At 42.9% G+C, this 12840-nt stretch overlaps 1 protein-coding gene across 5 annotated transcripts in view; it reads right to left on the bottom strand.

Annotated features, from left to right (window-relative positions):
* LOC134355762 (membrane progestin receptor gamma-B-like) overlaps positions 1 to 12840 on the bottom strand; it is a 131821-nt gene that overhangs the window by 43680 nt on the left and 75301 nt on the right. For all 5 annotated transcript variants that reach the window (XM_063066136.1, XM_063066139.1, XM_063066137.1 and 2 more), the window contains one exon: positions 11052 to 11179. In XM_063066136.1, coding sequence (XP_062922206.1) covers positions 11052 to 11179 — 128 coding nt within the window. The remainder of the gene's footprint in view (positions 1 to 11051; positions 11180 to 12840) is intronic.

Below are 12840 nucleotides of genomic sequence, written 5' to 3' on the forward strand. Positions count from 1 at the left end.
GCAAAGTGAACCTCCAGGGTCAATCGCTTTACTTGCTGTAAGATGACGGGCCTGATTTATTCCGGCTCAATAATAAAACTCAGGAGGTGGTAATGCACAGTGGTATCCTACCACTGCTCACTCTGCACATGAAGCATCCTACCCAAACTGGTCCCGACCGCAACCTGCATTTGTATACGGGCAGTTCTGCTCCAGCTTAATAGATCCAGTCCCAAAGAACCTCATGTTATCGACTTCTCCCCTCCTCCTTTCCTGTCCTGACGAAGGGTCTCAGCCCAAAATGTTGACTGCTTATTTCCCTCTGGGATGGACAGCATTCTGCAAATGTACACTTAAGCACATATAAACGTTGCCTTGTCATTTGGTAAATGCACTCTGTACACATGCACATTTAAACATCGTCTTGTCATTTTGCTGTCATTACACTGAGTGTATACACTTCAATGTCTTCCCCAGTATATTCTCATAATGGGTCCTAAAGAGTTGGGTTTATGGTGCTTTCCCTCCCCCCCCCCACCCCCATGCGTGGCAGAATATTCCCTTTCTTTATTAATGGGGATGTGTAAATAAGTAAATGTTGTTTCCATGATGTACTTAAGGTAGATACTTCTGTTATGATTGTATCTACATTGTGGGGTGCATCATGTTCTAATACAGTTCTAGTCCTAAGTTAACTTTGTGGGTAATTAAAGATGGTGCCTATTAATACAGGGCGGTTTGCTCTCCGCAGAGACAGAGAGATCGAGCCGTCAGGAGTTCAAACTGGACAAAGTATCCAGCTGTATTGTGTTTTCTGGCATATAATCTCTCTGTAAATATTAACAGTTTTCTTTTTGCTATTTTCACTCATTTTTGTAAGTTTAGTTTTTGTCACACCTAATAAATACCCCTGCACTGAAGTGCCAAGCAGCGCCAGCCATCTTTTCCTTCAGCCATAACCCTTGTACGTAACACCCTCTACCTGATGTGCTGAGTTCCTCCGGCATTCTGTGTCTGCTACTTTAATTACTGAAGGTTAGTTTTATTTGTCACGTGTACATCAACACATGCAGTGAAATGTGTCGTTTGCATCAAACACTAATGCGATCCGAGGATGTGCTGGGGGCAGCCCGCAGGAGTCGTCACGCTTCTGGCGCCAACATAGAATTCCCACAATTCACTATCCCTTACTAACTAGCTGGTCTGTGGAATTTGGGAGGGAACTGGAGAATTTGAAGGGAATGTCTCCTTATCCATCATCGCATTATAACCAATTCAAGTTATCGGAGCAGGTGTTGCAGCAGAAGTGCCTGTAGTGGATTTCAGAAAGGGGAAGTTGGGAGGACACACACCAATCATCATTTCAGGGTCGGTGGTGGAAAGATTGAGCAAACTCAAGTTCCTGGGCTTTAGCAACTTGGAGGATCAGTCCTGGGTGCAAGGACATCGATGCAATCACAAAGAAGGCACATCATATTCTCTACTTCATTCGGAGCCTGAGGAGACTGAATAGGTTTCATGGTGTTCCTTTGTTTCGTGGCTGTCCATGGGGACGATGAATCTCAGGGTTGGATACTGTATACAGACTTTAATAATGAAGGGACTTTGAATCTTTTGCTTGCACTATTTGTTCATTTTTGTAATTTTATGTACTGTTGCGGCACAGTACTGTTGCCAGAAAACAAAATTCAGATCATCTAATTCAGTGATAATAAATCTGATTCTGATATCCACACTCCAGTAATCTAATGGTCACTATTTGGAATTCTGTTGGCCCACTGACGATGTATACCACACACCCTGTCACCACACCAGGGCCTTGTCTCCAGCAACTACACTCTTGGAACATCCCCCACTCCTTATTTAAAACTCACTGGGACCCCATTTCCCACACTCTCTTAATCTCATCTGATCCGTTGGAAAGATTATGCCAAAGTGTCACATCTAATCCTCCCGCGATGACAGCGTGCGTGGCCACTTCGGTGGTGAATATCTGTTATTTGCCAAGTAGGGGACCGTGCACAATCCTGATTTGATGGAGACAGATGTGAAAGCACAGCGGAACATCTGGAAAACTTCTGAAATGCCCGCTTTGCTACCGCTGCTACTGTGTGGTAACCGGAATCTCCGGAGCTGAAGGCCCCAATATCCTCGGCTTTGCATGTTTCAGCGGCCGGGGAGAGGTTGAAGGCGCTTGGCAGAGGATAGCGCTCGGAAGGCTGTATCGGAGAGGCTGCTCGGAAGCTCGGAGTTTTCGGACGGATGGACTCAGTGTTGGCTGTGGTCGGCTGCTTCCAAGGTATCGGCAAGTTGATGGTGCCTGGAGGTTTATGGCAGGGAGTTTCTCCCTTTTGCTGCCTGCAATCGGGGACTCGGGAATCGATCGACTCGGGACTTTGAGACTTTTTTTTACTGTGCCCATGGTCTGTTCTTCATCAAATTATGTATTGCTTTGCACTGCTGTAACTATATGTTATAATTATGTGGTTCTGTCAGTGTTAGTCTTTGGTCTGTCTTGTTTTCTGTGATATCACTCCGGAGAAACATTGTATCATTTCTTAACGCATGTGTGCATTTCTAAATGACAATAAAAGAGGACTGAGTGTTCTCATAATCTAAAAAAAGGAAATAAAAAATGTGTGGGGGTTTTATTAGTAATAATACCCAAAATCACCGAAGATCATAAGCCAAAGGAGCAGAATTAGGCTGCTTGGTCCATCTTCCTACCATGGCTGATTTATTTTCCCTCTCAACCTGATTCTACTACCTTCTCCCTATAACCTTTGATGCCCTTACCTATCAATATACTTAATGACTTAGCCTCCACAGCTGTCTGTGGCAATTCACTCGAGATTCATCACCCTGTGGCTGACGAAGTTCCTCCTCACCCCTGTTCTGAAGGCACATTCTTCTATTCTGAGGCTGTGCCCCCTGGTCCCAGTCTCCCCCACTCGTGGAAACATCCTCTCCATGTGCACTCTACCTAGGTCCTTCCATATTCAATAGGTTTCAATTAGATTCTCCCTCATTTCTGAGTCCTGAAGGTGCCAGAGACTCAGATCTTCCTTTAGTACTTAACAGCATTTGAAGTGTAGGCATGATTTTAACATTTGAAATGTGGTGGACAATTTCCCTGGAGCATAGAACAAGGTAAATTTGATAGAGGTATATGAGGAGTATAGATAAGGTGAATACAGGAAGGCTCTTTCCCCTCAGGTTGGGTAAGACTAGAACCAGAGGTCATAGGTTTAAGGTGAAAGGTGAAATATTCACAAGGAATGTGAGGGAAACTTCTTCACTCCGAGTGTGGAATGAGCTGCCAACAGAAGTGGTGGATACAAGTTTGAAAGAGTACATGAGATGAGAGGGGTTTGGAGGGCTATGAACCAGGTGTAGGTAGATGGGATAAGGAAGAAGACCGGGTCAGCATGGACTAGTTGGGTGGAAAAGCCTGTTTCTGTGATGTAGTACTCATGACTCTTTGACTCTCTCTTGGGCAGAAGTAAAAGATCACATTGCACCATTTCTGGGCAGACAAGGGATGTCTCCTAGAGTCCACACCAATATCCACCCCTCAGACTACTTTTCTCCTGAGATTATCAGGTGATTACCATGAGGTTCAATATTCAAGATTCAAATTTATTTATCTCGTGTACATTGAAACATAGAGTGAAATCTGTCACAAACAAGAGAAAATCTGCAGATGCTGGAAATCCAAGCAACACACACTAAATGCTGGAGGCACTCAGCAGGCCAGGCAGCATCTATGGAAGACAGTACCGTTGACGTTTCGGGTCGAAACCCTTCAGCAGGACTGGAGAAAAAAAGCCGAGGAGTAGATTTAAAAGGTAGGGGGAGGGAGAGGGAACCTCCAGGCGATAGGTGAAACTTGGAGTGGGAGGGATGAAGCAAAGAACTGGGAAGTTGGTTGGTAAAAGAGACAGAAGGCCATGGAAGAAAGAAAAATGGGGAAGGAGCACCAAAGGGAGGTGATGGGTGAGCAAGGAGATGAGGTGAGAGAGGAAAAAGGGGAAATGAAGGGGGGTTGTTGGGTGATATTACTGGAAGTTTGAGAAATTGATGTTCATGCCATCAGGATGTTACCCAAACGGAACATAAGGTGTTGTTCCTCTAACCTAGGTGTGGCCTCATCATGACAGTGGAGGAGGTCACGGACAGACATATTGGAACGGGAATGGGAAGTGGAATTAAAATGGGCGGCCACCGGGAGATCCCGCTTGTTCTGGCGGAGAGAGCGTAGATGCTCGGCGAAGCGGTCTCCCAATCTATATTGGGTCTCACCGATTTGCAGGAGGCCACATTGGGAGCACCGAACACGGTACATGACCCCTCAACAGACTCACAGGTGAAGCGTCGCCTCACCTGGAAGGACTACTTTTCACCCTGGACGGTAGTGAGCAAGGAGGTGTAGGGGCAGGTGCAAATCTGTTATTTGCATTAACAACCAATGCACCAGATGATATGCTCGGGGCAGCTTGTAAGTGTCGCTGCACATTCCAGCATCTACATAGCATGGCCACAATGCTCGGCAGAACAACACAGACCATGTTGATTATAACACCCTTCTACGCTCACACTGGCTCTTCTGATTCCACCTTTCTGCGGTGAACAGTCTTCAAAATTATGTGAAAATCCAAAAGTAGTGCATACTGTATGTTAGAAAACTAAAATAAAAACAGAAAAAACACTCATCAGGTCAGTCAGTATCTGTGGGTAGAGAAGCAGAGTTAACCCTCCTCTTCCCCTTGTGAAGTTTCTTTGACCTGCATTGTTAATATTGTATCTCTTCCCACAGATACTAGACTACTAGACAGGTATATGGAGGAATTTAAGGTGGGGGCTTATATGGGAGGCAGGGTTTGAGGGTCGGCACAACATTGTGGGCCGAAGGGCCTGTACTGTGCTGTACTATTCTATGTTCTATGTTCTAGATACAGACTGACCTGCTGAGTGTTTCCAGCATTTTATGTATTTATTTTATTTTGTGATTCAAAACATAAAAAAATTGTTTATTGTCTTCCATAGGTGTAAAGAAGAACAAAATGATGGAGGTATACAAAATTAGGATAGGGTAAATGCAAGCAGGCTTTTTCCACCGAGGTTGGAAGGAACTACAACTAAAGGTCATGGGTTAAGGGTGACAGGTGTATTGTTTAAAGGGAACAGGAGGGGAAACTTCTTCACTCCGAGAGTCGTGAGAGTGTGGAATGAGCTGCCAGCACAAGTGGTGCATGTAAGCTCAGTTTCAACATTTAAGAGAAGTTTGGATAGGTACATGGATGGTAGGGATATGGAGGGCTATGGGCCCCTTACAGGTTGATGGGCATAGGCAGATTAAATGGCTCGGCATGGACTAGATGGGCCAAAGGCCCTGTGCTGTACTTTTCTATGATTCTATGACTTTATATATATATATATATATAGTAAGCATAAAGAAAATAATTAAAAACCCAATAAATATAAATACATTTAATATACAAACCCCATTTCCAGAAAAGTTGGGATATTTTCCAAAATGCAATAAAAACAAAAATCTGTGATATGTTAATTCACGTGAACCTTTATTTAACCGACAAAAGTACAAAGAAAAGATTTTCAATAGTTTTACTGACCAACTTAATTGTATTTTGTAAATATACACAAATTTAGAATTTGATGGCTGCAACACACTCAACAAAAGTTGGGACAGAGTTAAAATAAGATTGAAAAGTGCACAGAATATTCAAGTAACACCGGTTTGGAAGACTCCACATTAAGCAGGCTAATTGGTAGCAGGTGAGGTATCATGACTGGGTATAAAAGTAGCGTCCATCAAAGACTCAGTCTTTGCAAGCAAGGATGGGTCGTGGCTCACCCCTTTGTGCCAAAATTCGTGAGAAAATTGTTAGTCAGTTCAAAAGGAACATTTCTCAACGCAAGATTGCAGAGAAGTTAGGTCTTTCAACATCTACAGTACATAATATTGTGAAAAGATTCAGAGAATTCAGAGACATCTCAGTGCGTAAAGGGCAAGGTCGGAAACCACTTTTGAATGCACGTGATCTTCGAGCCCTCAGGCGGCACTGCCTAAGAAACCGTCATGCTACTGTGACAATTATATCCACCTGGGCTCGGGAGTACTTCGGAAAACCATTGTCACTCAACACAGTCCATCGCTGCATCCAGAAATGCAACTTGAAACTGTATTACGCAAGGAGGAAGCCATACATCAACTCTATGCAGAAACGCCGGCGAGTTCTCTGGGCCCGAGCTCATCTCAGATGGACCGAAAGACTGTGGAACTGTGTGCTGTGGTCAGATGAGTCCACATTTCAGCTAGTTTTCGGAAAAAAAGGGCGTCGAGTTCTCTGTGCCAAAGATGAAAACGACCATCCAGATTGTTATCAGCGAAAGGTGCAAAAGCCAGCATCTGTGATGGTATGGGGGTGCATCAGTGCCCACGGCATGGGTGAGTTGCATGTATGTGAAGGTACCATTGACTCTGAGGCGTATATTAGGATTTTAGACAGACACATGTTGCCATCAAGGCGACGTCTCTTCCCGGGACGTCCATGCTTATTTCAGCAGGACAATGCCAGACCACATTCTGCACGGGCTACAACAGCGTGGCTTTGTAGACACAGAGTGCATGTGCTTGACTGGCCTGCTGCCAGTCTGGATCTATCTCCTATCGAAAATGTATGGCGCATCATGAAGAGGAGAATCAGACAACGGAGACCACGGACTGTTGAGCAGATGAAGTCTTATATCAAGCAAGAATGGACAAAATTCCCAATTGCAAATCTACTACAATTAGTATCCTCAGTTCCAAGGCGATTAAAAAGTGTTATTAAAAGGAAAGGTGATGTAACACAATGGTAAAGGTGCCTCTGTCCCAACTTTTGTTGAGTGTCTTGCAGCCATCAAATTCTAAATTTGTGTATGTTTACAAAATACAATTAAGTTGGTCAGTAAAAGTATTGAAGATCTTTTCTTTGTACTTTTGTCTGTTAAATAAAGGTTCACGTGAATTAACATATCACAGATTTTTGTTTTTATTGCATTTTGGAAAATATCCCAACTTTTCTGGAAATGGGGTTTGTAAATATATAAATATAAAATTATAACTTTTAATATAAAATATAAAATGTACTCTTCATTGTTCGTAAAGCAGTTTGGGATATTCGGCCGATGTGAAATTGCCCTTGTAAATGAGATTCTTTCCTTAACAAAGGCAACATTACACTGTCACATTCTTTTCACCATTTCAACAATGAAACAAAACTTTGCAACATTATAAATAAGCTGACACACTGCCAAATAGAATGCTACACCGTGTGCTATTGATAACTCACCAGACCCCATCCTACACTCCCACAGACTTAAAACTTAACTTAAAACACAGCTCATAGAAGCAAAGTTTTGTTTGCATCTCAAGCTAATTTATCCCCAACTACTTGCTGATATATTACAATTTGATTGGATAAATAAATGTACATTAGAGCATATTATTCTCAAAGTAAACAATATGCCCCCCACTCTCTCCACCTCCAGCAAGGTAAAGCCTTGGGATCAGACTCAGTTTTGTTCAAATCACCTTCCTGTTATTTTTTTAAACCAATGTATCTTGGCAATCTTGTATATATCTACATATTGTTCTATCAGTCATGACTTTGCCTATTCACTTAATCTATCCACATCAACCTCCCCCCCCCCCCCCCCCCCCCCCAGCATTCATCTTCATTTATTAGCAACATTTAAAAGGTTCTTGGATTGGTATATTGATAGAAACGGTTTGGAACGATATGGTCCAATTGCAGGCAAATGGGATTAGCCCAGATGGGAATCTGGTTTAACATGGACCATTTGGGTCAAGGGGCCTTTTCCGGTGCTGTATGACTCCACGGCTCTGTGACTCATTGACTCGCGGCTACTCTGCCACCTAGGTTTGTATCAAGACTTGCCCTGAGCCATGGTACACTGAGGAGAATGCCAGTGCCTGTAGGCAATATCTTGTGGTGGAGATCAGGAGGCAATGCCTGCAAAACACTGAATTTCTCTGTGGTTCCTGGCAGGTGGATAACCTTGCTGTTTAGCTGGAAGTTTGGTGCTATGGGCTATGATCAATCAATAGTTTTAATAGGGCTTTAATGGACTGTACACCTCAGAATTCTTACCTGTCAGGTGGAGAATTTCATCACCAGTGAAGGATTTTATCTCCTCCCTGAATAAGGAGGCACAGTAGCACCCCCACTTCCTGAGGAGATTGAGACAAGCATGGCTCCCTCCACCCTCCATCTTAAATGAATTTTACAGGAGCACCATTGAGAGCTTCCTGACAAGTTGCACCTCCATCTGGTAATGGGAGCAGCAGAGCATCGGACTGGAAGACCCTACAATGGACTCTGAGAACAGCTGAGAAGATCATAGGGGTGTCCCTACCATCCATCAGGGACATTTATCAGGAGCGCTGTGTATGCAGGGCCCTTAGTATTATGAAGGATCCCACCCATCCACCCAGCATCCTCTTTATCTTTCTACCATTGATGCATAAAGGCAAGAATGGTCAGGTTGGGAAATAGCTTCTTTCCTCAAGCCATTTGACTTTTGAGCTCCCTGCTGCATTGCATGCGAAGTGTCACCAGTTAACTTATTCCGTACCTTACAATATTTAATTCATGCTCTTTATTTATTTATGCACAATTCACTTGGAGATTTAATTCTTACTTCTCTAAGTTATTGTGTGTTATATGTGTGCTTTACACCCTGGTCCAGAGAAGTGTTGTCTTGTTTGATGGTAAACACGTACATAGTTAAATGACAACAACTTGAGTTCTGTTCAGCAACTCTCTGAGAACATCGACAATTGACTTCCCAGGGCTTGAATTATAAGGGAAGACTTGATAGGTTGAGACTTTTTTTCCCCTGGAGCATAGGAGGCTGAGGGGTAACCTTGCAGAGGTTTATAAAGTTACAAGTGTTGCACGGGGCGACTGAGGAGAACCCAAGTGCAGGACACCGGCACGTCAGCTGAGTTGGGGACGCTGGTGTAGATGTGAACGTAGAACAGTGAACCGGAGGAATCTTGACAAGGAGACGAGATCTACAGGGAATATCTTGAAACTAGAGCAGAACTTGGAACTAAACTTAGAACTAACGGTTCTAAGCAGATAAGAGAATGAGGTATCACACGAGAATTAACCAACAAACTGGCAACCTGTGATAGAGAAGCCATCGTACCTATTTCACAGTCTCTGATGAAAACCAGGTGTACTGTAATTAGGTAAACTAGCAGCAATTGGAAATCTAATGACTGAAATTAGGGCATAATCAGGGAGAAAGGAGCATTAAAAGGGAACAGCCAAATGGAACCATGGCAACAAGAGGTACAGATAAGATAGATGATCACAATCCCTTTCTGCAGGGTAGGTGAATCCAAAACTAGAGGGCATAGGTTTAAGTGGAGAGAGGAAAGATTTAAAGGGGGACCTGAGGTTTATGTTTTTCATAAAGAGGGTGTTGGGTATGTGGATTGAGCTGCCAAAAAAAAAGAGATAGAGATGTGTACAATTACAATGTTTAATAGACAATTAGATAGGTATCTGGATAGGACAGGGATACGGACCAAATAAAAGCAAGTGGGACCAGCTTAGGAAGGCACTTTGGTCAGCATAGGTGAGTTGGGCTGAAGGGCCTGTTTCTGTGCAGTATAACTCCATGACTGTAATAGGTTCTGACCATTTTGTGTGATTACATCAGACTGATATTACTACACCAGTTTGGTGTGCTGGTTAAAAATATTGTGTATCATTTATAAAGGTGTCATTGCAATCCTTAGGTCTGGAATTGAAACTCTGAACAATTCTGTCAATGAAATAAAATCAAGAACTTGTCTGTTAAAGATAAAAATCCCTGAGCTCCAATAAAGCAGATTAACTCTTCATTGGTGTTGGTGAGATTGTACTCTGAATAAACTGGATTCTATTGGTAACCAAACTAAATCCATGAAAGCTTCCAATCCTAGGCTCTCCACCATCAGGGACATCCTTAAAAAGGTGGAATCCATCAGTAAGGATCCCGACCATCCAGGACATGCCCTCTTCTCATTATAATCATCGGAGTCTGGAGACACACACACACACACAATGTTTTAGGAGCAGCTTCTTCCTTTCCACCATCAGATGTCTGATTGTTCCATGAACACTACCTCACTATTCCTCTTTTGCTCAATTTATTTATTTTATCTTTATTGTACTTCATAGTAATTGTTACACCTTACACAGTACCACTGCTGCAAAAACAACAAATTTCACAACCTATATCAGTGATAATGAACCTGATCGTGATTCCTCTGCCATCAGATTTCTAAACAGACAATGAACAACGAACTATTTTTGCTCTCTACTTGCACTATTTAATTTTTAGTATGTATTTCTTATTGTCAGTTATACTATATTTTATGATTTGCACTGTTCTGCTGTTGCAAAACAACAAATTTCGAGAAAGATAGCACTGTGCAAAGATCTTACGCGCATATATGGCTAAGACTTTTGCATGGTACTGTAGTAATTTTGTGTATTGCACCATTCTGCTGCCACTAAAAAACAAATTTCCTGACATATGTGAGTGATGATAAAGCTGATTCTGACATGGGTCTCTATAGTGGACTGAGAGTGAGAGGGGGCAGGGAGAGGGGAGGGAGCAGGAAGCACCAGAGAGACATTCTGTAATGATCAATAATCCAATTGTTTGGAATCAAATGACCTTGCCTGGTGTCTCGGTGCTGGGTGTGTCCACACTCATGCCTCCCCTGCTCCTGGCACACCTTTCCTGCCACCTGTCCCACACCTGTCCCACACCTGTCCCGCAGTGCTGTACCCTTGCCATTCCCAACATTCTGCGCTCCTGTGAGAATTACAAACTTGCTCTCTGCTCCATGTTGACAAATAGAGTACTGTGTCAAAGTCCTAGGCACCCTAGGCACCAAAGTCTATATGCACATAAGACTTCTGTGCAGTACGTCAGCGACAATAAACCTGATTGCGGCAATTCCAGGAAGTGTCGGCTCTTACCAGGTTGGGAGGAAGTGAGTCCAAATGTTCAGGGTCTCATTCGTCAGCTGGAAGAGGCTGAATAAGCAATCCGTGGCCGTGCATCTTGGCTGGCGGTAGCCAAAGATAATGCTGTGTTCATGGAAAACCTGTAATGCATATAAGGGCAAAAAATTAAACAAGCCCTAGATGTTGTGTCAGGCTGATGTGACTCACTTTGGATGGATTGTGGAGAGAACAGAGCTCACAACTGCACTTGGTGCACCCTGCTATAATGGGATGGCAAACTCTATGGCTTGTTGGAACCTTCTACAATAATTAATCTAGAGGTTAGCTAATCTAAAAACTAGCTTTATTGCAACATGTACATTGAAACATTCAGCAAAATGCGTCGTTCGTGTCAACAACCTACACAGTCCGAGGATGTGCTGGGCACAGCCCGCATGTTCCAACGTTCAATGTTGGAAGTAAATTTTGTTATCACAGTACATATATGTCACAACATACATCTGAGATTGATTTTCCCGTGGGCATACTCAGCGAATCTGCAGAATAGTAACTGTAACAGGATCACTGAAAGATCAGCTAGAGTGTAGAAGACAACAAACTGTGAAAATACAAATATAGATAAATAGCAATAAATAATGAGAAGACCCCAGGACCCCAGACCCCAGGAATGAAAGGGTTAATGTATGAGAAGCATTTGATGGCTCTGGAGTTTAGAAGAATGAAAGCTAATCTCATTGACACCCTCCAATTATTGAAAGGCCTAGAAAGAGTGGATATGGAGAGGAAGTGTCCAATAGTTGGAGAATCTAGGACCAGAGGGCATAGCCTCAGAATAGAAAGTTGCCCCATAGACCAGAGATGAGGAATTTCTTCAGCCAGCAGGTGGTAAATCTGTGTAACTCATTACCAAAGACAGCTGTGGAAGCCAAATTATTGGGTTTAATTAAAGCAGAGGATGATAGGTCCTTGATCAGTAAAGTTTATGAGATGAAGATAGGAAAATTAGGGCTGAAGGGGAAAATAAATCAGCCATGATGAAATGGGGGAGTAGACTCGATAGGCTGAATGGCCTAATTCTGCTCCTATATATTATGGTCTTATACTGAAAACATGAATTTACTTTCCTCTATGTTCTCTTTCACCTTTACAGTCTTTACACCTTTGCAGCCTAATGCGATGTACTGTGGATCTTTGATGTGGTGACTGACCTTCCGTACTTCCAGGTCCAAAGCCCAGGAAATGTGAAGGTCATGTCACGCACAGCAGTCAGCGTTACTTTCTTTTAAAAGAGGTAAATCTTCCCAATTTGTGACTTCTTGATGAGAGGGCTTTGTTGCAAAGTTTGCAGACGATATGAAGATAGATGGAAGGACAGGTAGTTTGGAGGAAGTAGAGTGGCTACCGAAGGACTTAGACAGATTAGGAGAATGGGTAAAGAACTGGCAGATGGAATACAGTGTCAGGAAGTGCATTGCTTGCACTTTGGTAGAAGAAATAGAAAGAAAATATAAAAAAACTGAGGTGCAAAGAGAGTTAGGAGTCCTTGTGCAGGATTCCCTGAAGATTAATTTGCAGGTTGAGTCTGTGATGAGGAAGGTAAATGTGATGTTAACATTCGTTAAGAGGACTAGAATATAAAAGCAAGGATGTAATGTTAAGACTTTAAAAAGCACTGGTGAGGCCTCACAGAGTATTGTGGGCAGTTCCAGGGCCCTTATCTTAGAAAGGATGTGCTGAAACTGGAGAGAGTTCAAAGGAGATTCATGAAAATTATTCCAGGATTGAATGGTTGTTATATGAA

This window comes from Mobula hypostoma, chromosome 13 (genome assembly GCF_963921235.1).
Source record: "Mobula hypostoma chromosome 13, sMobHyp1.1, whole genome shotgun sequence".
Classification (NCBI taxonomy): Eukaryota; Metazoa; Chordata; class Chondrichthyes; order Myliobatiformes; family Myliobatidae; genus Mobula; species Mobula hypostoma.